The sequence below is a fragment of the Heterocephalus glaber genome, unplaced genomic scaffold (genome assembly GCF_053883595.1).
Source record: "Heterocephalus glaber isolate CG9 unplaced genomic scaffold, H.glaber_assembly_v1.0 deba00001592, whole genome shotgun sequence".
Taxonomy (NCBI): Eukaryota; Metazoa; Chordata; class Mammalia; order Rodentia; family Bathyergidae; genus Heterocephalus; species Heterocephalus glaber.
The window spans coordinates 308,424-336,071 of record NW_028258367.1 but is presented as its reverse complement, the minus strand read 5'-3'; the positions used below and the strand labels follow the sequence as shown (position 1 = coordinate 336,071).

At 39.0% G+C, this 27,648-nt stretch overlaps 1 protein-coding gene and 1 pseudogene across 4 annotated transcripts in view; one reads left to right on the top strand and one right to left on the bottom strand.

The window, feature by feature from the left end:
• Window positions 1-27,648, top strand: part of Snx9 (sorting nexin 9) — a 91,190-nt gene that overhangs the window by 43,393 nt on the left and 20,149 nt on the right. For 2 of the 4 annotated variants that reach the window (XM_087193421.1, XM_087193419.1), the window contains exons 5-9: window positions 8,299-8,464; window positions 12,089-12,236; window positions 15,317-15,401; window positions 18,304-18,429; window positions 18,554-18,671. In XM_087193421.1, coding sequence (XP_087049547.1) covers window positions 8,299-8,464; window positions 12,089-12,236; window positions 15,317-15,401; window positions 18,304-18,429; window positions 18,554-18,671 — 643 coding nt within the window. Of the gene's footprint in view, window positions 1-8,298; window positions 8,465-12,085; window positions 12,237-15,316; window positions 15,402-18,303; window positions 18,430-18,553; window positions 18,672-27,648 lie in introns of all 4 variants that reach the window. The other 2 variants (XM_004856831.4, XM_021237926.2) reach the window with 1 other exon arrangement.
• Window positions 24,900-25,320, bottom strand: LOC110344336 (coiled-coil-helix-coiled-coil-helix domain-containing protein 2 pseudogene; annotated as a pseudogene).

The window sequence follows — 27,648 nt, the reverse complement described above, 5'->3', positions numbered from 1 at the left end:
TTTTTGGTCAGCAGTGGATTGTATATGTGATGGTGGCCCCATGATTATAATAAAAATGAAAATTCTTACTGCCTAGTGATGATGTTGCTGTCCTAACATCGTAGTGCAGTACTTCACTCACATATTTGTGGTGATGCTGGTGTAATAGAACCTGCTGCATTGCCTTATGAAAGCATAGCACACACAATTACATGATATTCAGTAACAATAACTAGTGACTATGTTACTAGTTTATGTATTTAATATAGGATTTTTTATCCTGTTAGAGTATATTCCTACTTATTTTTTAATGGTTACTGTAAAACACTGCCTGTTTACACTGGCAGGAGTCTCACCTGTATCACATTTACCATGTCTCTTGATTGACTCATTTTCTCTTATATTTGATTTAATCTTACATTTTATTCATCATGGCCCTAGGAGTACTAAGTTATATCACGTATATAATCTGTGTAGCTCAAGTATGCAGTAGGCTATACTATCTGGGTTTGTATGCTCACAGGATGATCCAGTGTCACCTAGTGTTGCATTTCTCAGAAAGTTTTCCATTGGTAAGCAACAAACAGCTCTATTTGTCATGGGTACAGTTTTCCTGTAGTCATCCTACACTGTCACTCCCACCCTTCCTGGTCACTCTGACTCCCTTCTGTGTTGCTTGTGGCTCTACAGTCAGGTACCAGCCTATCTCCTTTCCGATAAACAGCCAATGCTGTAAATCCTTTCAATGAATACCTTTAAATTAGTCTCAAACAAAGGCAATGTAAATATATTTCTTCATTTGCCTTATGGGAATAAGATACCTTTTAAATTTAGAGTGTTAAATCTGCAAATGTGTTGAATATACTGCTCTTGGCCCTTATAGAACATTTAATTTAGTTGGGGAAAAGGCTTAGGAAGAGAGTTGGATATAACCACCTAGTTACACTGGAAGGCACATTAAAGTATGTTTGTTATGGATCCAAAAAGACATATTCTGGGATAGTGTTTGTATAACAAATACTTTTTTTTTTTTTTTTGGTACTGGGGATCTAACTCGGGACCTTGCGCTTGCAAGGCAGGCACCGGAACCACGGAGCTAAATCCCTGGCCCAACAAATACTTTTTAAATAAGCACTTTATCTGTGCCAGGCCGCGTGTTCACAGGCACCAGATATGACAGGTGACTCTGATGGTCCTAACCCTTCCCTGTGTTTCTTGTCTACCCTCTAATGGAGCTCAAAAGAAAGTGATTGTGTATACAAATTTTGTTTGTTGAATTTTCCAACATTTTAAGATTTCAGGCATAGAAAAGTAAAGTAGATTTTGTAGTGAATAATCATATACCCACCTTCTAGGATTTATCATTAATATTTACTGTTCTTGCTTTCTCGCATATTTGTCTAGCCTTCCATCCACCTATGCCTGTCTGTATCCTTCCAGCTTTTCTGTTGTAGCTGAGACCACTTTCATAACCCAGGTGATGTTATTTTAAGAGTATAGTGATGTTGTATTCTAAAATTCATTTTTTTCCTGTGGTTGCATGCTGAAAATCACTCTGTGATCAACCATACAAATTATTTTCCTAGAAAGTCATTATATATAAGCAAAATCTGACTTCTTTCTCTGTGAAATAATATGTTATGAAGGTTAGATGTCCGCCTAAGAGTACTATATTTTTCGTAAAAATTATCAAGACCATCACATGTAAAATATTTGAGTAAAATGCTGCTGCTATGAAAGATACCCAGTATCAAATGGAATCTCTTATGTCAGTTCTAACAAAAAGGAGCTGGGAGCCCATGAAGGAGAACCCCTCCCACAAATATGCTTATAACAGGAACCATGCAAGGAGTGACTCAAAACCCAAGTGTTCTTATATCACAAATAAGCCAATTGCATATTGTCAGGTCACTGGCCTGACAATGGCTGTCTTCACCGATGGATTATGCCAACTACTGCAGCAAGCCCAGTAACCAGCAGTGTTTGTTTTAAAAACAGCTTACATGGACTTCTCTCCCTTTTTTTCTTCTAAAACCTTTTCTTTGCTCTGTCCTCTTCAGATGCACCTGTGGTGCACCATAGCACACATACCCAGGATTGGAATCCTTTGCTGTTCTCAAATAAACGTTTTTTTTGGAGAGTGAGTTTCTGTGGCTCAGTTTAAGTTGATACCACTTTATGCAAGGCATTTTGAAAACCTTCTGCGGAGAATTATTTAAATAACACAGGGCTGTGCCCCTGACTTACTAGACCAACTAAAATGCAAATAACTGTAACTGAAGGCTGACATTGGAATGGAAAGATATGCTTGAATGTCAGCAAGTAGGTTCTGGGAAGGACAAAGCTTTCTAGGTAGGATAAGACTGATAAAATGCAGGAAGATGAAGGAGAAGGCTTTTCAGGCAGGTAGGGCATAGCATGAGAAAAGGAAGGGATGTAGAAGAGTCTGGGAAAAGGTGAAGTTTGAAACTTTAGAGTAAGGATTTGTGACAGGTAATGAGCATGGAGAACAGAATGAAAGGACCATTCTGCAGAATTGCTTGAGTCATGGATGGTCTAAGGATCTTAAAATTTATTCCATGGGTGATGAGACCTAATGAAGTGTTTTTAATTACATGAGGTTTACAGGAAGTCAGAAGGAGTCATACAGTAAAGTGTTCAAAAAGAGAGAACATGAAGATGTTGCCCAGTAGAAAGAAAGAGGAAGGAAAGGTAGAAGAAAAGGATAGAAGAGACGCCTCAGAATCGGAAGCCTTAGCTGAGGAGCAGAATAGGTTTTAGTGTGACCAACTGTGTGTGGTTAAGAGGAGGTTTGGGGTTGAGAGCCTTTGTCCTATAAGCCAGAGACCAAGGTATGGGAAGGGCAAGTTTAGAGAGACTCACACTTGAGTCTGTAGAGGCACTGATGGGAAAGGCAGGGCCCTGCCAGCCAGCGAAGCCCCTCTGCAAGGGGAGTAAGGACAAGGGCCTCGATGAAGACAGAGAAGACACTTTCCAGTGCTTTAGGTTTGTGTGTGTGTGTGTGTGTGTGTGTGTGTGTGTGTGTGTGTGTGCGCGCTCTTTATTTTGTTTTGGTTTGCTTTGGTTTTAAGATACCAGGGATTGAACCCAGGACCTTCATACTGAGCCACATTCCTAGCCCTTTTTTCATTTTTTATATTTTTATTTTAAGACAGGGTCTTACTAAGTCACTAAGTTACCCAGTCTGGGCTCAAACTTAGAATTCTCCTGCTTCAGGCTCTCAGAGTGGTGGAATTACAGGCATACACCACCATGCCTGGCCAGTGGTGTGGGCTTGGACAGATTTGTTGACAGCATGTATCACGCTGAAAGAAGATGGGGAATATTCTGGAAAAGTACAGAAATAGAAACAAATATACAAGGATTTTTAATCTGGGTAGACAGCTAAGATCATATATATAACCAAATAATGTGATATTTATTACAAGCTTATAAGTTTAAACAAAATAATTTCTTTCCTGGTACCAGGGATCTAACTCAGGACTTTGTGCTTGCCAGGCAGCCGCAGTGCCACTGAGCTACATCTCTGGCCCTAAACAAAATGATTTTGAAAGAATAATAGCATTGTTTTTGCCCAGTTAAATGGATTATACTTTTTTTTTTTGAGGATACTTGCTATGACTATAGTTCACCTCCAAATTTTTCTTCCATCTTGATAAAATTCCTTCCTGGCCAGTTTGCTCAGACTGCATGAAATCCCAGTCCAGTCCAGGTCTGTGGCCTCTGCTCCTCTGCAGCTGGCCTAGAGCTGCACTCCAGTGCCTGTGTGGTACTCGCTGCTGCCACATGGAAACTTGCTCCTCACTGTGGCACCCTGGGCATCCTGGCTCACAGTCCTCAGCTTATGGAAATCATGCTGAATCTTCCAGATGATCAATTAATTGTCTGTACTTACTGTCATCTCAGTCTCCCAAACTTTTGTACTTTCTGATATTCTTACTCTAAAAACCTCAAGAGTTTGGAGGACAGAGAGTACATGTTGCTGATTCAAACTCTGTCCCTTAACACATTCATGATGGGACTATAACTTGTATGTCTTGCTACCAGATGGTACTGAACCACTGATGGTACAATCATATATGTACTATTGATAGTTCAAGCCATCGGGAATGTGTCAATCAAACTGTGGAAGGAAGAGTTTGTCCTAGGTTGTCAGACCCTCAATGTAGTCACGTCATGTCCGGTATCCACCAAGGTGACTGGGAGAGTCCATCTCTAGAGCTGAGTGTCATTTGTGAGCTGTATGTTTTATAAGTCCATGGTCTTGTGGATGAAACATCTTTCTGCTGTTAATACTGACTTAGGGTAAAATCACAAGTAACTTCCATTTTTTCCCTAAAGCTATTAGAGTAGGAGTATTAGAGTGAAATCAGTTACTCTAGCCTGAGGCAGCCAGCTGGCCACCTCCTATCAGTTAGTAAGGTATAAAACAGACCAGCCCCTGGGCCATTCTAAAACTTCAGAGAAGTGACCTGGGCATGGTGGCTCATGTCTGCAATCCCAGTACTCAGGAGGCTAAGGCAGGAAGATCACTGCAAATTCAAGGCCACCGTGGGCTACATAGTGAGTTCAAGGCCAGCCTGAACTGCATAGTGAGACCCTTTCTCAAAAACAACAGCAACAAAAAAAACTTCAGAGAAGTACGTCGTACATTAGACAATTTGGGTAATTTTTTTTTGCAAATTTCTCTTTTAACTTTCTTGGTTTTTAAAACATATTGGCAGTAACACCACTACGGAAATCAGAATGGAGATTCTTTAGAAAACTAAAGATAGAAATTCCATTCAACCCAGTTATTCCCCACCTAGATATCTTCCTGAAAGAGTTAAAGACATCATATTATAGTGATACATGGATACCCATATTTACCCATATAACTCATAAAGCTAAATCTTGGAAGTGCCTACGTCATCTTTCAACAGATGAATGGATAAAGAAAATGTGGTTCTCCTGTATTTACCATAAATGACTTGAGTCATTTGTAGGAAAGTGGATGTGCCTTGACACAGTAATGTTAAGTGAAAGAAATCAGACACACAAACATAAATATCACATGTTTTCTCTTATGTGAGAATTCCAAAATGTAAATAGCAAAATACATGTCAAAAATATTGAAGATAGGGGCTAGGGATTTAGCTCAGTGGTTTGCTGCGCAGGCGCAAGGACCCAAGTTCGATCCCCGGTACCAAAAAAAAAAAAAAAATTGAAGATACCCGGTACCAAAAAAAAATATTGAAGATAATTGACCTTTTAAAGATGGTAGTTTTAGGGAAGGGAACCATAAGATTGAGGGAGGGGAAGAGGGTAAAAAAAGAATTAAAATGTATTAATTATATCCATGTACCAACTCCCCACAATCAGTGTAATCATTATATACTGCAAACATGTACTAATAAAAAATTTTAAAATTACCAACACTTTAAGAAAAAAAATGAATAAAAGGGAAAATTCACTATTTCATATTTTTAAATTTCAGTATGAAACTGTGAAAAAAGACACTTCGCTCTCACTTTTATCAGTAAACGTAAGGTGACTCAAAGGAAATCACATTTTTCAACTGAACATTCTAATGCTAAAGTTTAGATGGTTTTAGGTTTCTTGTTTTCTTGGTTTTGTTCATTTTGTTTTTTTGAGACAGGACCTTGCTAGGTAGTTCGGGCTGACTTGAATTCCCTATGGAGCCCAGGCTGGCCTTGAACTCTTGGCAGTCTTCCTGCCTCATCCTCTTGGGTTCTGAGATTATAGGCATTCGCTGCCACACCCAACAAGGTGATTTTGAAGATAGTAGTAAAGTTCTTGGGTAAAAATAAACAGATGAGAGATATTATCCTAAAGTTGTATTTTAATGTTTTATTAATAATTTTTCTATCTAGTAGGCTCCAAAGTAGTGTGGAAATAAGATGCCATGTATATTGCCTGTTCCAAAATTATCTTCACAATATTGAGGCAGAAAGCTAACAGACTTTAAAGTAGGTTAAATCACTTCCTGAAGGCTGAACAGCACGCTACAGAGATGGATTGTGAACCTAGATGGTCTGCCTCTGGAGTCCAGGTATATAATCGAGACAGGGCATTCATAGGACTGTGAAGTAGCAGCCTGATAGGAAACAAGTAGGAAGCTATACTTTGGGGAAGCCAGAGGGGGAAAGAGAGCAAATGGTTAATGAAAGGAATAAGCCCATACACTCCTAAGATAAGGAAGCAAGATGTACATCCTGTGGGCAAACAGGATAAGACCATTGTAATAATCTCACAGTGTCCAGCGTCCTTCTTCCCCTTTAAAAAATTCCATGTGAATAATTAATGATACTCTTCTGAGATCCCATAAAAGTAAAATGCCTCCACTGTGTGGAGTAACCATGTTTGCTGTCCTTTCTGGGGCTACTGTCTATGGACTAGCTATTTATGTTTCTTTCATTTTATTTTAGCCTTAAAATTGGCTTACATGTGATTTCCATCAACATGCTGCTAAAAACCCATGCTAGCCCATGGCAGTATTAAGTAAATTATAAAATTACTTGAAGCAACAGGAGAAAATTATTTTCAAAATAATTTGGGGGTATGATAGCCTCCTTTTACGCAACTCAAAGCCCTCAGCAAGTTAGTAGAAATGTGGGAATGTAACTAATCTCTGGAAAGCAATTTGACAAAATCTGTCAATTCTAAATATGGATCTGCCTTAGTCTAGTGATTTTCCTTCTGGAAATTTCACAGATCCACTGGATACATGGGAAGAGGTCCACAGTTGTACACTGCAGTATTACATGGAAAGCAAGATATACATCATTTGTATGCTGGTTAAATTGTGGGAAATAAATGCAGTAAAATGCTGTGGATACACGTAAAAGGATGTTGTATCCATGTCTGTTGATACTAAGAATATTTTGTGCTAGCAAGAGAAGGGGAAAAATACAAAATAGAAAGTGTAATTTGGGTCCACTCATATGTTAAAAACGAAAAGGGTCTCTATGTCTGGGATATAAGTAAGTATATATAAGGAATGTGTTAGTGGTGTGAAACAGAAATTATGGGAGGTCATTCCTCTGGACTGAGCTTCTGCACTAGTTCCCAGCACACCAGGCCAACCCAAAATGGAGATGTTCATGCTAAATTCCACATAATCAAACTGAAACGTTAAGGAAGCAGATAGGTCCCAACACAGACCAGTTTTTCCTGGAAATAGGAAATTCCAGTCTGCCTGAATTAAGGGAAGTAAGGAAGTTCCTTTTAACCCTTTACAACAAAAAGTAATGCTTTCCAAAAAAAGGGCTTTAATCCTTACAAAAAAAGGTTTCCTGAAGTAACCTCATGTTTGTCTCTCAGTTTTTGTTGTTGTTGTTGTTCTATCATTTTGTTCCCACCTTACAAAACCATAGTTCTGCCATTGTCCTGTGGGTACTCTCATTCTCTTTTGTAGGATGTACACTGCCTGACTTATGAATCTCAAATAAAAGCCAGTTACATCTATGACTGAACTTGTGATTTTATCTTTCTACAGTAGTAATTGTTTTGCAGATAATGACTGGCATCTTAAGGAGGTAGTCATGTTGCTTAATTGCGTATCATTTCATTCCGTTTGGAATGTTTTTACTCTACATGTATCACTTTTTAAAATAAAAATAAAAACCTACTTAGAAATAAAATGGATTGCTACCAAACAGTTAAAGTGGATGAAGCAGGTTCTCAGCAGCAGCATTTATAATGTCAAAATCCAGTGTGGAGTGAAGAAAACAGCTTGTGAAGATACATTCAGTATGATGTCTGTTGGTTGATTTAAAATCCATAAATGTGCGCATATGCCATTTAAGTGTAGAAACAGGGGTGAGAATAAATAGCCCAAAAAAGTAATTCTAGGAAGGAAAATTAGAGGACTCTAGCTGAGCCTAATACAGTGAAACCTTGGTTCACAAACTTACTTTGTTCTACGATTTTAGAGATGGCCACATTTGTGTTTGTGTGGAGAAGATGGCTGTAGTCATGTTTGTCAACTGAGATGCATTTTGCAGACAAAAACAAAATTTTGCCCAACGCTTCTGTTTGCAAACCAAATTGTTCGCAAACAAAAGTTTTTGTGAACCAAGGTACCACTGTTCTTGGTCTACTTGTTAATGTCAGTAAAAACAGATTGATGCTGCTGTTTGTGTTTTTCTCCATGCTCTGGGGGAAATTTAGATTTTAAATTACTTTTAATGAATTTCTGATTTCTTTTTCAGCACTCCTCTTGCTCTCAGTTGCCATGGTGGTAAATTGAGTCATAGTTTCCAGAAGTCACAAATATTCTCTCTTCCCCCCACACAGGTCAGCGGTGGCAGTGACCCCTGGTCAGCCTGGAATGCCCCCAAATCTGGGAACTGGGAGAGCTCAGATGGCTGGGGAGCCCGGCAAGAGGGGGCAGGCGCCCAGAAAAACACTGCCAACAACTGGGACACTGCCTTCGGACACCCCCAGGCCTACCAAGGCCCAGGTGAGGCAAGGCTTCTTCTGTAAGTAACAGATAGGAAACTGGATGAGAGACAGGAAAGCCAAACTGGTTTTGCTACTCTTGTACTCAGTGTGACAGAGAACACCTCTGTGACCAAACCTCATACACCAAGCCATTCTCCAGTGGGCAACAGCCTGCTGAGGGTCCTACAACTTCAGTCCTGACATTGTCTGCCTGAGTCAGCCAGGGGGTTCTCATGATCCCCTCCTCAGGTTCCATTAGTTTTCTAGAACAGCTCACAGAACTTAGGAAGGCACTTACTGGTGCCAGTTTATTACAAGGGATAAACCAAAGGATACAGATGAAGAGATGCAGAGGGCACAGCATGAGGGAGAAGTTGGAGCTTCCATGCTCACCAGACACATCACCCTCCACACCTCCGTGTGCCCCCCAGCCCAGAGCTCTCAGAATCCTAGTGCTCAGGGATTTTTTTGGAGGCTTCATCTTGTAAGCATCATTGATTAATTCAGTCTCTGCTCTTCTTACCAGAGGGTGGGGTTGAAGCTGAAAATTTCTAAGCTTTTAATAATGGCTTAGTGTTTCTGGTGGCCAGCCCCCAACTGGGAACTCACTATGAGTCTCCTCTTTTTTTTTTTTTTTTTCTGGTACTGGGGATCGAACTTGGGTCCTTGCGCTTGCACAGCAGGCGGCGAAACCTCTGAGCTAAATCCCCAGCCCTGAGTCTCCTCATTTGAACAAAAGGTATTCCTCTCAACCTAAAACACCAAGGGGTTAGGACTGTGTCAGGAGCCAGGGTCAGAGAGCAAGTGCCCTCAGTCCTCTTCATCCACAGCTTTGCAGCGCCGAGTCCCACAACCTCAGGTTCCCAAACCTCAGATTCACCAACCCTGTGTTCAATCAACCACAGGTTTATTCAGAATATTCCCCCCCAAAATTGCGTTTATACTGAATGTGTAAAGACTTTTTTTTTGTCATTATTATCTCAACAATACAGTGTAACAACTGTTTACATAGCATTCATTTTCATTGCATAGGTATTGTTAGTAATCTAGATGTGATTTAAAGTATAAAGGAGAATTGTATAAGTGACATGCAAATGTTGCACCATTTTGTATAAGAAGCTTAAGCATCTAAGGATCTTGGAATCTGAAAGTGATGGGTTCTGAAATCAGGCCCCTGCAGATACCAAGAACAACTGTTATAGGGCAAAAGAAAAAGTCTTAGCACCCCATCATTAGAAAATGCAAGGATTTTAGCAGCTCTTTGCTAGGAAATAAGAGCAGAGACAATATACATGTTTATTACATCACAGTATCACACTGGCTCATCTGAGTTAACTGATTTTATTCAAAAGATCGGCTCATAGTTGCTCTTATTTACTAGTAGCAAAGCTGGATCTAAATGTAGTTAGCCATTCTCTGGATCTAAATACAGTCATGAATTACAGTCTTGTCCATTGTCAGTCAAGGAGTCATAGCATGAAGCACCTTAGACTGACAGGCTTTAAGCTATACCGTGTATCACGATTTACATATGCATAGCGAAGTGACTACTGTCACGATTAACATATCCATCACCTCACATGGCCACCTTTGTGTGTATGTGTAGTGGTAAGAACACCTAAAATCTCTCGTGGCAAATTTCCAGTGTATAATACAGTATCATTAGTGATAGTCCTCGTAGTTTTTTTAAGATCTCTTGAGTTACTCATCTTTTATAAGTGCGACTTTGTACCCTTTGACCTACATCTCCCCACCCCAGTAATCACCATTCTTCTCTGCTTCTGTAAGCTCAGCTTTTTAAAGATTCCACATATTAGTGAAGTCACACAGTATTTGTTCTATGCCTTGCTTTTTGCACTCAACATAATGTCTTCTAGGTTCACCCCTGTTGTCACAAAAGACAGTATGTTTTTTTAACACTGAATAATATTTTTATTTTTTTCTTACAATTTCTTTATCCATTCATCTGTTGATAAACACGTAGGTTAATTCCATAGCCTGTCTATTACAAATAATGCTGCATTGAGCATAGGGAAAAAAATATCTCTATGAGGTGATTTCTTCTTTTTTTTTTTTTCTTAGGTTATATACCCAGAAGAGAAATTACTGGGTCATAAGGTAGTTCTATTTTTTTGTGTTTTGAGAAACCTCCATACTGTTTTCTGTAATGGCTGTACCAATTTATATTCCAAGTAGAAACATATAGGGGTTTCCTTTTCTCCACACCTTTCCCAACACTTTTCACCTCTTAACTTTTTGATTATCATTATTAGAACAGGTGAGAGGTGACACCTTATAGTGGTTTTGATTTGCATTTCTCTGATGATTACTCATGGTGAACACTTTTTCATACACCTATTGGCTAATCTTCCAGTTCTTTTTCTTTTTTTTTTTGGTACCAGGAATCAAACTCAGGACCTTGTGCTTGCCAGGCAGGCGCGGCACCACTGATCTAAATCCCTGGCTCTACCTATTGGCTAATCTTAACTAAGCACTTTAACACTGCAGCCCAGCTTTTGTAATGTGAGGTGTAACAACAAAACTAGCGTGCATTGATAACCTTTTCCTTTTTCACTGTTCATGCATAGGTTGGTTCTTAGCATACATCTTAGCAATCTCTTAATTGAAGAATTTTCATCTTTTTACCTAAAGGAAGGACTTTACTGCTTCTCTTGGCATATTGGAATTGCCACCTTCATTACTCTTGTGCTTTGAGGCCATTATTAAGTAAACTAAATTGAACCCAAGCACTGTGATACCACAACAGTCCATCTGATCACCCAGATGGCTGCTGACTAAAGGGTGGTTAGTGTGTACTGAGTGGATAGGCCGGACAAAGGGATGATTCTTTGAACAGATGGAGCAGTAAGGCGTGTGATTACACCATGCATCTCAGCACAGGGCAATTTAAGAATTGATTCTTTCTGAAATTTTCCATGTAATATTTTGGACCATTGTTAACCATAGGGGACTGAAACTGTAGAAAGTGGAACTGTGCATAAGGGAGTCTACCATATTTATTTGCTATTGAACTATGAGAGTTCCTTATGTATTTTGGATGTTAACCCCTAACCAGACATGGTTTGCAAATGTATCCTCCCAGTTCATTAACTACTTTTTCATCTATTATTTCCTTTTCTGTGCAGAAGCTTTTTAGTTTGATGTAGACTGAGCTTTTGCTGTGACGGGGATTTTTTCCCCTATGCTGTCCTCTAGGAATTTTACCCTGTCAGATCTTATGTTTAGTTCTTTAATCCATTTTGAGTTGATTTTTGTACACAGTGTAAGATCAGGGTCCAGTTTCATTCTTCTGAACTTGGATATTCAGTTTTCCCAACACTATTTATTGAAGAAATTGTCCTTTCTCTGTTGTGTCTTCTTGGTGCCCTTGTCAAAAATTAGTTGACCTGACTATCCTGTTTAAGTAGTTTCTAACTTGTCCTTTGTAATAGTCAATGTTCAGGCCTTAAAATGCTCTGGCTACAAAGCCTGTATCCCTTATATCCATAGTATATTTCTATATTAAATCCTTTTTTTATCTTTTTAAGAACTTGATTGGCTCAGTTCAGTAGTTATCAGAAATTAAATAATTTCATTTCTATTGTGTCTTTCTGTACTGATAATCTGTTCCCACCTCTAGCAGCTGGTGATGACGATGAGTGGGATGAAGATTGGGATGACCCCAAGTCCTCTTCTCCTTACTTTAAGGATCCAGAATCCGCTGAAACAGGAGGTGTTCAGCGAGGGAACAGTCGTCCAGGTGCCTCCTCCATGAAGCTGCCACTTAACAAGTATGTTTAAAAAGAAGTAGAGGGTGCTGGTATCTTTGTATAGAAATATGTAAAAAATACAAAGAGACAGTTGACTTTTTCTTTATTCAGTGAGGTACTGAATTTTGGGTAAGTTTTGCCCATTTCAATTTGGATCTTACCTTGAAAGGTGATTTTTTAAAAATTTATTTTACAGGGTTAATAATGAAACATTTGCCAGGTGTGGTGGTGTGCGCCTATAATCCCAGCACTCGGGAGGCTGAGGCAGGAGGATTGCCATAAGTTCAAGGCCAGCCTGGGCTACATAGTGAGCTCAGGATAGCCTGAATTGGCCTGGGGATTTAGCTCAGTGGTTTCACCGCCTGCTGCGCAAGCACAAGGACCTGAGTTCGATCCCCAGTGCCAAAAAAAAAAAAAGGATAGCCTGAACTACAAAGCAAGACCCTGTCTCAAAAATAAATAAATAATGAAACATTTATTGTATTTAATCATCTGCTAAATAGTTTTTATTGTTTTTACCTTTATGAACTGCATGGTATATCAAAGTTCATTGCTAAAGAAAATATAATAATTTATATAATAAACTAAAGATAATATTAATAACAACTCACTGTTGACTATTTTGTTGTTTTATTAACCACGCATTCCAGGGATTGAGCGAAGTGGGTTGGGTTCATCCTCATATCCTTTTTTGTTATGTGTAATCCCTGTTTTACTTTGGGGAAAACTGAAGCCCAAGGAGGTTTCATCCAGGCTCGCACAGTGGCCAGTATTGTCAGGATTCTTAGGCCTCAGTATCCGAGGCACATGCTGTCAGCTTCTACACCTTGTGTGTTTCTTAGATCTTTCTTTTCACTTAATGCTTCTCTTAGATGAAGAAAAAAAACATTCTGTATAGTCCCTGTAGATTTACTGCTTAGCAGAAAAGCCTGTGGGAAAGAGGGAATATGGATATAGCATTGTAGGATATTTGGTACAGAGTTCTGGGTAAATCTGCTTTATGCCAGTGTAGCTTGAAAGCTGTCTAATGTATGATGTTACTGAGAATCTTCAAGTACTCCTCTTCCAGCAGTTTTGTTTAAAATAGTTTCTTTTCTAAAATTACTATTACTTTTTCTCAGTAATCCAAGTCCATGATTCAGAGAGTATGTATCAAAGAATGTTATATGTCTGGAAGACAGTTGAAAGCATGGTGTTTGACATGTATCTAGATTCTAGGATTAAGGTCTTGATCTAGCAGAATGAGGCCTGCAGGGTCTCCATTGTCGGTTTGAGTTACATTAGGAACTAAATAAGCTCTTTTTTGATTGCACACTTTTTTACCTGTCCCTCCAGTTTCTTCTATTATGTATTGTCATGATCAGTTAGTTGCATGCGTCAGTCATTCATTAATGATTCAATCTTTTTAGACTCAAATTTGAGCTCAGCAGTGATGTATGTGTATTACTCTTAGTTGTTCTTTAAGCCTTAATGAAAATATATTTTAAACCTATTTAAATTTGCCTCTTGGCCCTAATTTAAAAAACACAGACTCCATAAAAATGAATGACCATGTTTTCACAGCCAGTGTGTTTGACTCTGACTCTAGTTTCCTACTCTCCATTCTGGACTCTCTCTTCACTGTGCTCTGTGCCTTTGATGACCTCTTCAGACTTCAGTTTCCTCATCTGTAAATTAATTAAAGATTCTTTCTGATCTAAAATGACCTTCCAGGTTGAAACCAAACTAGAGCAGTCCTAATTTGAACCTGTACCCCTGAGGCTTCTGTCTGGGTACTAGGAACAATTTAAAACGTTGTACTTTTATTTAAATTATAGACACAAGTCATTTAAATTCAGAACAATTATAAAAATTTCTAAAGTATTAACAGCTTTTTAGCATGTTCATTTTATATGAACTATATTTTAGTGTATTGTAATGTATAAAGAGTCTGGGACAGTGCAGTGTGATAAATGAATAGCAAGAATATACTCAGCATGCTGAAGAAGCTCAGAGAAAGCCCTACCTGAGGCTGCAGTGAGGACATGGCAGTGCTATACTCTTTACGTGAACCTTTTATTCCCTAATAACCTAGAAGGTAGGTCGTCTTGGTCCTCTTCACATAAGGAGGCTGAGACTACTAATGTCACATAAGTGCTGAGTTGCAGTTCAAACCCAGAGCCAGCCAGCCCTGAGGCTTCTCTTTGTGCTCTCCTATACCCACTGTGTTAGAGTGTCTAGAGAGAGAGACTGCAGGGAAGAAGCCACTCAAGAAGGAAAGAAAAAGAAAAAGCCCTAAAACTGTCACATTGGCCTTTGGCTTGGTATATGAATGAAAAGAAGTAATGTCGCTGGGGTTTTCCCATTTTAGGTGTTTTGCTTTCTGAGTTTTTTTCCTGTTTATTAAAAGAAAATTCTAAACCCCAAATTAATCTTTTCTTTTTCAGAAGTAGCTCTTTGGTTTTGTTTTTGCAATACTAGAGATAGAACCCCGGGCCTCAAGCACATGAGGCAGGTGTTCTACCACTGAACTACACCCCTAGCCTGAGAAGTAGCACTTTGGATGGATATGCATTCTGGCAATTCTCTAGTTTTAGAAACTTCCTTTGGATGTGGATGTGGATTTGATTCCTCCAAGTAGCCAACTCTATCTGTTATGCTTTTTGGGTCTGTTTATTAAGGAGACATCTTTGAACTTGTCATGTGTCATCAACTGGCTTTGAAAGCAGTTCTAAAAGAAAATGACACAACTGCTTGTGGACATAGATGTCACAGTGTGACTATTGCCTCGTGACCAACTCAGATTGTGGTGCTAGGCACTGGAGAGGCAAGACTTTTTCAAGTCTCCTCTTCATTCATGATAGAGTATTTCAGATCCAGTTAAGTAAATGGAGTACCCATAAATATCACACCTACTGGAGCCAAACTGTTCTCTTCAACAGATCAAGCATAATTAAGTGACTAACTGGCCATTGAACAATCTAATTACATTGGGTGTCATTTACCACACTTTCCAGTTCTGGTACATCTCAAAGACTGAATAAAGTTAAAACCGGTGTGTTGAAGTAACAATTCTTATGAAGAAAGTCATAATACTCACAAGCATTTATCTTCATGATTAGATTTCCTGGATTTGCAAAACCTGGAATGGAACAGTATTTGTTGGCCAAGCAGCTGGCAAAGCCCAAAGAGAAAATTCCCATCATTGTAAGTTTTTTATTTTTGTTTGCTTTGTTTCTAATTAAGGTCTTTCCTCATACCTTAAAGCTAAGAAGATTATCAGTCTTTTTAAACACATTTAATATCCCAAATGATTGATGATAAGTTAGTGTTTTAGGAGTACTAAAGATAATTAACATAAATTAACGCCTGTTATTGTCTAGCTATTCTTTATCATTCAAACTATATTCAAGATATGTGTATATTTCAAACACATATTCCTGTAATAATTTTCTAAACTATCTTAACATATATTTTATATCCTTTTTATCCAGCTTTATACACTTAACTAATAAGCTTAAATCAGATAATTTAGGTTTCTGTCCTGGCAAAGTACAAGCATATTAGCTAAAGAAAGCTCCTTATGTTGGTAATAGTGTTTCTTGCAACAAACCAGCTGTTAGGTCAAGATAAGGAACTAGCATATAAAGGCTGGGAGTGTATGACACAATTAAAAATTTAATCCATCTTAGAGCAATGATTATTACATAATATGACACAGGCTCTTTTTATCCCATATTTTGATTGCTGATAGATTTTCTATCTAGGCAATACCTGTGTATTTCCAAATATAATTCTGGAAGAGAAAACTAGTTATTTTTTGTCTCTGCTGACTTAACACTATTAGGGGAAGGCTTGAATGTAGTCACTGTGGGCACAAATAAGAATGAGGAATACTAGTCTTCTATATTGATAAAATTGCAGAAATGATATTGCATTCTTTAATTACTGTTCCCACATCTTTAAAAAGTTTGAAATCCTGGAAACCTCCAGAGAGAAGGGCTGTAACCAAGAGCCCCTTTTATCCTCCTCCCTCAAAGCAAATTTGGGGTAGTTATCTTGTGAGTAGTTCAGTTAAAATTTATTGTAACTTTTTCTGTTTGTCCCAGGCTTTTAAGAAATTACATATGTATCATTATTCTTTTCATTAAATTTAAAACTCCACAGAATTAAGAGATTATGGCCCTGCCCCGACATTTTGAAAGTGAACTTTGTTACAGGCATGACAGTAGTGGAACAGAGCATAAGATTTACCTTGTCTCAGGAGCTTTAGGGAGATAGAGGCTGTGAAGCCAGTGGCCAGGCCTGCTCCATGAGAAAGGAAGCTGAAGGAAGCCAGGAATCTTCAGGAAGCCAAGGGAAAGCCGTAGAAGGCACAGTAACCCCACCCCTAGTGAAGTATATCCCATGAGCATGGATGCCCTAGCCAACCAGAGCTGCCCCTCAGTCCTTCACTAAGGAATATTCCCCAAAGTGCTGGCAAGTTCCTGCTCTGCAGCTTTAGGAGAGCTTCCTGGATCCTGACCCCTTCTAATTACTGCAGTCATTTGTTCTCGGAGAGCTTCTCCTTCATCCCTTATTAAACTTGTTCTTCAGTCACCTTCTTGACCTTGACCTAATGACCTTTGGACTGCCAAATGTATTCTGCTTTCTCTTTCTCCACCTGGGGAGAGCATGAGGACTAGGTGTCCTTTTTACCTTTGTGACTGCTGGCCTTACACAGAGATCTCAGTCTGCAGGAAATATCTTCCCTCAGCCCAGTCTGTGTGGTCTTCCTTGTTTTCTTTATACTTTCTTAGCACACTTTTTCTAACTGCAAGACTCAAATCTAACTTATAAACTATTGTCATTCCTCTTTGAATCTCTGAATGGATGTCTTCCCTAGAAATAGTGTTTCATTTACAGACCACTTTGTGATTTTTTTCCACCTTGTTCCTGGATTGCATAATTCAGTTCTTTTTCAACTCCAATTCAAGAGGATAACATTCTCAAGATAATAAGCACTCCTGTTGTTCTTCATGTGTTCTTTGATAAGACCCACTGTCATACAATCTGGATCTTTGAAATCTATAATCGTTTCTATTCATTCTAAAATTAATGACCCAGAACCAACACCAGACTCTTGATGACACAGGGAGTGATCTGAGGAGCCTGTGTGTGAGCTCCAGGATCCACGGTCCTTTGCAGCCACTTGGACCAGTTTTAAACAACATGAAAACAGCCAGATTTGGAATAGCAGACCCATTGTCACTTAGCAGTGCTAGCAGAAATGATGCACAGGCTTAAACTTACACATCAGTTCTCTATACTCCCACACAGGACTCAGCTGCTTTGCCTTCGTCACCCCCACCCCTAGGTAAAACTGCAGTACTCTAGTGCAATTGTAAGCTTCACCTGAATTCCTGAACCTTTGCCCCTAGTCACAGACAGAAAAGAACAGTGGAAGAATGGGGCCTGCCTTCATAATCCCAGGAACAGGAAGTGAGCCAGACTACTAGGCCTCTGCCGAAGGAGTCCCAAGAAAAAACTAGCCTGGCTGTCACTCTTAAGGGGACTGAACCCCCTACCACTGGTAAAAGAGTGGATATCAGCTTAGCCATTTCTGTAGCTGAAATGATGCTATTCAAAGTATTGCCACAGACTAATTGTCCATTTGAAAACTGCTAGTTACCAGTCTGCCCTGAAAAAGTACAAAAATGAGTGTTGAGAACATTTTATGATAATTTTACATTGTTGAAAATCAAATGTGTAGATTTTTATTTCACAAAAGCATCAGTATGTGATAGATTTATCACAGATAGCTTCAGACAGGTGGTCTAAAGAGAGGAGAGACCCTGTGTTCTAACTAACACTCTCCTAAACGGGGAACTGGTTTCTCCTCTTCATGGGCTGAGCTGCCCACATGAGAACAGAAGGGGTCGTCCCAGTAAATGTGTTCTTCAAATGGGAACTGGTGAAAGCAGAGGTTGGTCACTACCTTCTCAAAGAGGAACAGGATTCACCCTGTAAAGGATTTTCAGTTCTGAAAAGAATCATCTGTTGATTTATGCTACTTGTATTTACTATATTTCCCTGTTACAAAATTAACTTTTCTTGGAACATTGTGTAGGTCGGAGATTATGGCCCAATGTGGGTTTATCCTACCTCAACATTTGACTGTGTGGTAGCAGATCCCAGGAAAGGCTCCAAAATGTATGGCCTGAAGAGCTACATTGAATACCAGTTAACACCTACTGTAAGTGCCCATGTTATCCAAACCTACCGTACCGTACAGGTATTGCTAGTTAGAACTTGCATTTTTTTCTTCACTTTCTGTAGTTGGCACGAGTAACTTTTCATCCCCTTCCTTTATTTTTTAGAACACTAATCGATCTGTAAACCACAGGTATAAGCACTTTGACTGGTTATATGAGCGTCTCCTGGTTAAGTTTGGGTCAGCCATTCCGATCCCTTCTCTTCCAGACAAGCAAGTCACAGGTGAGTAAGTGTAATGCTGACTGTGGAGTAACAAGGGAAAAGATGTGGCAGGTTATTTTCCTCTAAACAGCAAGGCACTGTTTTCCTTAGAACAGCAAGCGATAAGTTAATATAAGTGCACAAGTTAGTATAGCTGTGAAGAGAGACCCAGAGCAGATCCTATGTGTTTATAGAATATGGCCGACCACCTGAATGTTTGGTAAAAACATACAAGAACTATCAGAGCTCTTGTTTATGTGCCTTGAATTATAGCAGTCTGTATTTTCTCCTGTAAAATGAATATATGCATCTTTTAAAATGTGGAAAATGATACCTGAAAAAATAGAAATTATCCAAATGACCTAAAATGAAATAAAAATATGTGATCCAAATGATGTATGTGAACAGGCTATGCAGACCAGCTACATCCTTTTCTTAGCAATGGGTAAACATCATATGGAGAAGACACGGAGCTTATAAATGTTATTGAAGGAAGGTACAAGTTTTCTATTGGATTGTCATTGATTATTACCCTCTCCCTTTTCTTGTTTTTAAAATATCTCATTTCATCACCTCTGCAGTACCCTCAAAAGTCTGGAAATCGAATTTGTATGGTTCCAGAGTCCCTTGTAAATACTCATTCAGAAAGGACATGTTTCCATGCTGGGACACTGTCACTGTGCTTTGGATTTCATCACTAGTGTGGAATCTGGTGTGTAAGTGCTCAGGGACCCAGGTGTGTCTTAGAATACATGTGTGTAACAAAGCTGAGTTTTATCAAAGGTTGATGGCGAACCTTTTAGAGTCCCAAACTGTAATCCCAAACCCACTTGTATATCACAAAGTGCCAACACTGCAGTTAAACCTGAATACTGAGTTTTAGTTTAAAAAAACACAAACAATTCATACATTAACATCTTTTGTCTTAAAAAAAAAAAACACAAGAGCACACCTGCCGTAGGTTCACCACCTATGGTTAGAAGGAGTTTTAGTGGATAGCTAGAAAATGTTCAGGTAAATGAAACTAGTAAATGTGGAAAGGAACAGATGGAATGTGAGAGAAAGGCTTAGATGGTCAGTCAGAGACCTGGGAGAGGCTGAGAAGATGTGAAACACTCATCTGCCCCAGCAGGAAGACAAGCAGGGGGAAGAGGAAGGTTCTTCCCCAAGGTTAGGGGAGACAGGGATGGCTTGATCCTCCCAACAAGGGCTGCCCTGAGTAATTCAGGGCAGGACTGAGGAAAATGGTGACCAGCCAGGTGGCAGCACCAGATCAAGCTAGCTCAGTGCTGCAGTGCACTTGGTTCCCATGAGCTGAGTTCATGTGTGCCCAGCATCTCCTGAGTGCTTTCTCCTCACTCCTCTGGGACAGACATTTTCATCTTCACTTTATATATCAGGAAACACCAAATACATTCCTGTCTTGTTAAAAGGGGAATTTCAGTTTGCTCCTGAAGCTTGCTGTTTTTGTTAGAATATGTAAACCAACTAATCTAGCTAGAATTAGTGTCCTATGATAAGTAAGTTTTTCTTAAGGTCTTACTTTTTTTTATATCTATTTTTCTCTGAAGTGTTTTGGGGAAAGGAAAATTTTGGTTCTTTTAAAGGGGTTGTTTTGATTTTGATTTTTTAGAAAACTTTTCAAAAATTTCAAATTGTCATCGGATGAAGAGTGGAGCCTCCTCTGTCAGGTAGAGGAACACAACCCTGTGGGTGACACTAGAGTATCCCTCATTGGGCTGGGGCTGATGCGTAAGGCCAGGGCAGTCAGTGTGTAGCTCTTTCCCACTCAGAGTCACTGTACCTCCAATCTGTTCTGCCCAGTTCAGATACTCTCTCCTTGCTTTAAATCATAGTTTCCTTTTTAAAACCCAAGACTTCTTTGTGGTACTAGGGATTGAACCCAGGGCCTTCACACTGAGCTACATCACCAGCCCACCTGCCCTTCCTTCATTCCCCCTTTCTTTCTTTCCTTTTCTTTTCTTTTGAGACAGGGTCTCACTAAGTTACTATAAGATCCCAAGGCTGGGCTTGAGTCTCTCCTGCCTTGGCCTCCCAGAGTGCTAGGATTATAGGACTGTGCTACCATACCAAACTTTTTCATATTTTTAACTTTCAATATGTTTCTTTGAATTTTATATTCTCTTTTCCCCACTTGTTAGCACAGCAGGTACTCCACAGTGTTTAAGTATATGGGTTAGTAGGCTAGTTTAGGGTCATAGGACTTTCTTATATATTTTAGGCTTTGATACATTGTTTCTGAATCAAATAATTTAGTGCTGTTTTAAAACGTTATAGAGTCACAGTTCTTCCACATTAAGGTTTTCCTTTTTTAAAAGTATAGGCATGCAGCCAGGGATGGCACAGAGAAACAATATCTCCCAGTCTGAAGAAAGTTGAGCTTTGAGGCCCAGGGATTTAGCTCAGTGGTGCCGCCGGCTGCCTCACAAGCACAAGGTCCGGAGTTCGATCCCCAGTACCAAAAAAGAAAAAAGAAAGAAAGAAAGCTGAGCTTTGATCCACTGGCTAGGACACATGCTGAGGAAACTGAGAGGCACAGAGTGACACCATTACCCTTCTCATTTGCCTCTGGCCTATGATACTCACAAGATCATTATTATGTACAAATTCCCCTCTGACTGAACTCCTGAAGAAAAGATCAGCCCAATATGGGCTTGTCAATACTTGTGAAATAGTATTGAATGAATCAAGGCTGGGGATTTAGCTCAGTGGCACCACGCATGCCTTACAAGCACAAGGTCCTGAGTTTGATCCCTGGTACCAAAAAAAATGTGCGTGTGTGTGTGTGTGTGTGTGTGTGTGTGTGTATAGTCAGTTTTATTCCTGGGTACCAGCATAGAATATTCACATATTTAGTTAGAACCTAAGTGAGCTTTGTTGAAAATGGAAGCCAAAAGTTCTTTTACCCCCTTTTATAATTCTCTACAACCTCACATGAAAATCCTACCAAGCATTAAATAACATCTGAAGTCATAGTTTGGAAGACAAACCAGGTGTGTCAGAAGAATCTTCACGAGGACAGATTTTCAATAAAAATCATTAAATTTCGGCCACTGGTTAGATAATATGTTCTTGGTATAATTCACTTGCTCATGATGGAAGTCACTGCATCCCAGGGCCATGAGGACCTGCTGCGTCTCTTGCATCCTGAAGGTGGGTCACTGTCTTCCTCCAGGATGAGACTCATGTCACCATTAGTACTCCTCTCTGCCCCTACAAAGTGCAGAACTGGAAGGGTTCTCATGCTAGACATAGCTAGATCTGTGGTGCTGTTCAGGTGCTACTTCTTAGGCAACAGTTATTGGAAATGTGAGTTCATGTTAAAAGACTTGTTCTTATTTTTATTTATAATTTCTGAAAGTTCAGGCTGCATTTTTTGAAAATTTATTTTTGAACTATGTGTAATAAATTCATTCTGGTTTACAGTTCTGAGTTTTGACAACTTCTGCTACCATCTTTTAACTACCTCTGTATTTATGATATGGGACAGTTCTATCATCTCCCAAAATTACCTGGCGCTGCCTTCTCTACTTCTACCTATGGCAAAACTTGATCAGTTCTTTGTTCCTATAGGTTCACCATGTCTAGAAGAGATTAATAAATGGCAGCATAATAACACATTTGAGATTCATCCCTAGCCCTTTTTATTTTTTGAAACATGACCTCACTGAGTTGTCCAGGCTGGCCTCAAACTTTTGATCCTCCTGCCTCAGCCTCTTACATAGCTGGAATTATAGGTATGTACCATCACTCCCAGCTGTACCCAGATTTTTGTATGACTGTAAGTTGTCATTTGGGTCAGTAGGTATGTTTAATGTTTATGAAGGTGGCAGTATCATCTGGAAACCTCAACAGCAATATAGAAGTACCCGTGGTCCCACATTACCTGCAGTTGATAGTGCCTGTTTTTCTTTAATTTAACCAGTCTCATAGATACATAGTATATCTCATTATGGTTTTAATTTGCATTTGTTTACTGACTTGAGGTGTTGAACTTTTTATATGCTTATTTGCCATCCATATATCTTTGTTGAAATATCTGTTTGAATCCTTGTCCCATTTTTTTAAGTTAGATTGTTTTTTGTTGCTGAATTTTGAGAATTCTTTATAGGTTCTGGAACAGTCCTCTATCCAATATGAGATGTACAAATAATTTGTTCCAGCTGTGGCTTGTTTTTCATGCTCTTAACAGTGTCATCTGTGGAACAAATGTTTTATATTTTAATAAAGTCTGATGCATCAATTTTTTCTTTTATGTGTTGTGCGTTAGATGTTATGGCTTAGACCTTGTTGCTTTACTTCAGTTCTCAATGATAGTTTCTCCTAAAAGTTTCGCAGTTTCTTTGTATTTGCAGTTGATTTTTGTGTAAGGTGTGAGGTGTTGTAGAGGTGTGAGGTGTGCTAGAGGTTGTTGTTTTTTTTTCCTTTGCATCTGGATATCCAGAGAGTCTAACATCATCTATTGGAAAGACCATCCTTTCTCTGTTGAATTTCCTTAGCACTTTGTAAAAAAAAAATCACTTGACTGTTTATATGGTTTTATTTCTGATTTCTGTTTGATTGATTTACGTATCCATCTTTTTTACCAATATCACACTGTCTTCATTAGTGTAACTTCATGGTTAGTCTTTAAATCAGGTGGTCTAATTCTCTGGATTGATTCTTTTTCACAATTTTTTTGGTATTTTTCTTTTGCCTGTCCATGTAAATTTGAGTCAGTTTATAGATGTGTGTAAATAATCATGGCAAGGATTTTGCTGGAATTGCATTGATTCTGTGGATCAATTTGGGGGGCATTCACATCTTAACATCTAGTCTTTTAACCCATGAATGTAAATATATCATTTGACTTGCATTAGTGCTCTGTAGTTTTACCCATACAGATTTCTGCATTTATTTTGTTAGATTTTTATCAGAGAATGTCATTGGGAAGGCACCTATTATAAATGATACTGTTTGTTTATACCTTCCAGTTGTTTATTACATACAGAGACAAAATTGATTTTTATATACCAATTTTATGTCTGTAACTTTACTAAACTCACTTATTAGTTCTAGGAGCTTCTTTGTGGATTCTCTGGTATTTTTGTATGTGGACAGTCATGTCATCTAGGAATAGAGATAGTTTTGATCCATCTTTTCCAAACTGTGTACCTTCTGTTTCTGTTTTGCATTATTGCACTGACTAGGATTTGCAGGATAATGTCTAGGAATAGTGAGAACAGACATCTTTGCCTTGTTTCCAGTCTTAGGAAGAAAGCTTTTAGCCTTTCACAATTTTAAGTATTACGCTCACTGTAGATTTTTGTTTTGTAGTTGTTCTTTTATCCAATTAAAGAACTTCCTTTCTGTTTCTAGTTTGCTGAAAATATTTCTTCATGAAGGGATGCTGAGTTTTAACAAAATGTATTTTGTGCATCCTTCAAGGCAGTCATGCTTTTGCTTCTTTACTCTGTTAATATGTTAGATTACTTTGATCAGCTTTCTAGTGCTAAACCATCCTTCCATTCCTGGGATAAACCTTACCTGATTGTGATGTATTTTTATTTTTATATATAATTATATTCAAATTGCTGATATTTGAGAATGTTTGTGTTCATGAGCATTATTGCTCTAGTTTTCTTGTAATGACTTTGTCTCATTTTGGTATGGGGCAATGTTGGTCTCATCAGATGATAAGTCTGGAAGTATTCCTTTTCCATATTCTGGAAGAGAATGAAGGAGAATGTAGAATTGTCATTCTATAAATATTTGATAAAATTCACCACTAATATCATCTGGACTGTTTAATTATTGATATGGTTGGTTTTACATTTGCCATTTTGTTTTATTCTATATGTCTTATTTGTTCCTCTGTTCCTCTTTGTCTGACTTTCTTTAATAAAATATTAAATAAATATTTGTCAGTTGCCATTCTAATTACCATCATTTCTTAAACTAAATTTTTTGGAAGAAAATCACTTCATTCTAATTGGCTTACAAGTAATTACATCACAACTCTTGGTTTTAGGAAGCCACACAAATATTTGCCCCAAATTCTGTACCATTTCAGTGAGCTTCTATTTAACACCCACTTCCATTGCCATTTTGAAGCAATGAAGCTGTTAACAACAAGAGGTTTAGTTTATGTTTTTGTACTTTATATTTTCATTATCAGTCACATTTTCATGCTAAAGTAATGGTCAGAGCCACTTTTCCATTTCTTCATTTTAAATGTCTTAATTTCAGTTATTGTACGCTTGCAGTTCTACACTGCTTCAGCACCTCATTGTGAAACCCTCACAGAGTTTAATATCATCCAAAAATGGCTTAATCTCATAAAAGCAAGGGCCACCAAACTGCTGTTGCACCCACTGGGTTCCCTAAAGTTGCTGGTAAGTGATGTCAGCTTTTGAGTCCTCAGCATTACTCCCTCCTAAAGCCCCAGTGATGTCATGACCCCTCATATGCCCCACAGTAGAGCCCGTAGCCATGCCAGCTGCAGCCATCAGACCTGGCTGCCAGGGTACAGTAGCAGGTACACCAACTGCAGGTGGCGGGGCAGCTGCTGAAAGGTGGGCAGATGCTGGCCTGGGTGGCGCTCTCATCTGAGGGGCTTGGTTGGCTGAAGGACCATGCAGAAAGTACAGCTGTGGTTTCCACGTGCCATCATTAGCTCGCAGTTGCTTGGTGTCTAGAAATGCAAAATTGCAAAGGATCTCTTAAACTAAATGTTTAATGTTTGTTTGGTGGTTTGCTCTAGAGGATAAGTACACATCTTTTTAAACATTACAATGCACTTTTTTTTTTTGGTACGAGGGATCGAACTTGGGTCCTTGCACTTGGGAGGCAGTCAGTGGAACCACTGAACTAAATATCCGGCCCAGCAATACACTTTAAATTAACATTAACTCAATTCCAATAAAATACAGGATCCTTTCTCCAGTTTAGCTCCACTCCTCTTGCTCATTTTATGGAATTATTTTCACACCAATAGGTTGTAAATTCAGCAGTGCAGTGTGAAAATTACTGTATTCTTCAGTCTTGCCTCCTTCAAGGAAGTTGAGCAAATTAGAAAAAAATCTGTAAAGTCTTTTATATTAACCTACATATTTCTAGTGCTCTTTCTCCCTCTGGATTCTAATCACCGTCTTTAATAATTTCCTCTTAGCCTGAAGGAGTTCCTTTTATATTTCTTGCAGTAGAAGTCTACTATCAGCAAGTCTCTCATTATTTTATCTGTGACTTTATTCTGCCCTATATTTTTTTGAAGGGTGGGGTCCTATTATCTGATTCGAGGCTGATAGTCATTCTTTCTGCATGGTGTGTCATTTCATTGCCTTCTGGCCTACATCTTGACAGATAAGTCAGCTGTTGATTCTGCTGCCCTCCTACAGCTAGCAACATATTTGCTGCTTTCAGGATTTCCTTTTTGTTTCTGTCTTTCAGCAGTTTAGTTCTGCTATGTCAAGATGTAGGTAAGTCCCTATCCTACAAATACAAAGTTTGCTGAGGTTTGTTGAGTCTCTTAAAAGGATGAATTAAAGTTTTCCATCAAATTTGGGGGGGTTTTTTGCCATTACTTCTTTAAATACTTTCTGTGCTTCTTTTTCCTCTTCTCCCTCCAGGAGTCCCACTGTGCTTGATGATTTCTGGGGCTTTATTTTTCATTAGTTTTTCGCCCTGTTCTTCATTTTGGACTTCGATTGATCTGTCTTCAATTCACTGATTCTTCTGTCATCCTGAATCTGCTCTTGAAGTCTGTTCAGAACATTTTTAATTTCAGTTATTGTACTTTCAACTCCAAAAATTCTTTTTAAAAATAATTTGTTTCCTTGAGAGTCTCTGTTTGTTAATTCCTTCTCATATTTTTCTTTAACTTTTTCAACATGGTTTTCTTTAGTTCTTTGAACATATTTATAGAAGCTGCTTTGTCTGCTGCTGTGCTTTTGTCTGCTAAATTCATCTAGGGATACTTAAGGACAGTTTCTGTTGACTGCTCATTTTTCTCAGTATGGATCATATCTTGCTGTTTCTTTGCAGAACTGTTAATTTTTTTGTTGAAAACTGAACATTAATAAGAATAAATTTTAGCAACTCTAGATTCTCATTATTCCTCCCTGTAGGTGGTAGTTATTTCTGCTGTAGGTGGTAGTCGTTTCTGTTTATTAAGTATCTTGCTCAGGCTAAATCTCTGGACTCTGTCTCCCAGCTCAGTTAATTTTATGTATTTATTTTCTAAGTCCGGCTTCCAAAGGTTTATTCTTATGTCTGTATAGATCGATAGGAAGCCTGTGATTGATGGGACAGAGCTGGTGTTTGGTCATATCCAGCCACTAAGGCTCTGTTCTGTGTCAGTGTAACAGTGTAGGTAGTGAGTACATTCAGAGCTAGGGCCTTTTCAAGTTAGCTCTGGCTTCTTTTACTTTCCCTTGGGCTTATTTTATTTTATTTTAAAGATAGGGCCTTACTGTGTTGCCAGGCTGGGCCCAAACTCCTGAGCCCAGGTGGTCCTCCTGCCTCTGCTTCCCGGGTATCTGGGGTTACAGGCACATGCCTTGGTACCTGGCTTCCTAGGCCCCTTTTTAAAAATCTTTCTATGTGTGTGCAGCCTAAGAGTTGGCGAGGAGCTTGTGGCTGGTTTGAACCCTGTCCATTCTGCACTGTTTGTGCACAGCCTCAGCCTGCATATACTTGGTCCCACTATCTTGACTAGTTGGTCCATTTACACCATCATCCATCTCTGAGATTGTCACTGAGCATGGGTGTCTCCCATTGCTCCGTATCAAAGAGCCTCCTCCTATCCCAGCAAGGAAGTCGCTTGTCAGTCCCCACTGCCTGCTCCATCTTACCATGTCTCCAATAGGGGAGGAAGGCATGCAGAAGCAGGGAGAGATAGGAGTAGCCGCAGAATGCTTCTCTAATGCTGCAAGTTCAGCAGTTTTTCAAGTACAGACACTTCTGGGTGGCTTTTGGGCTTTGGTTTGATTCCAGAGCA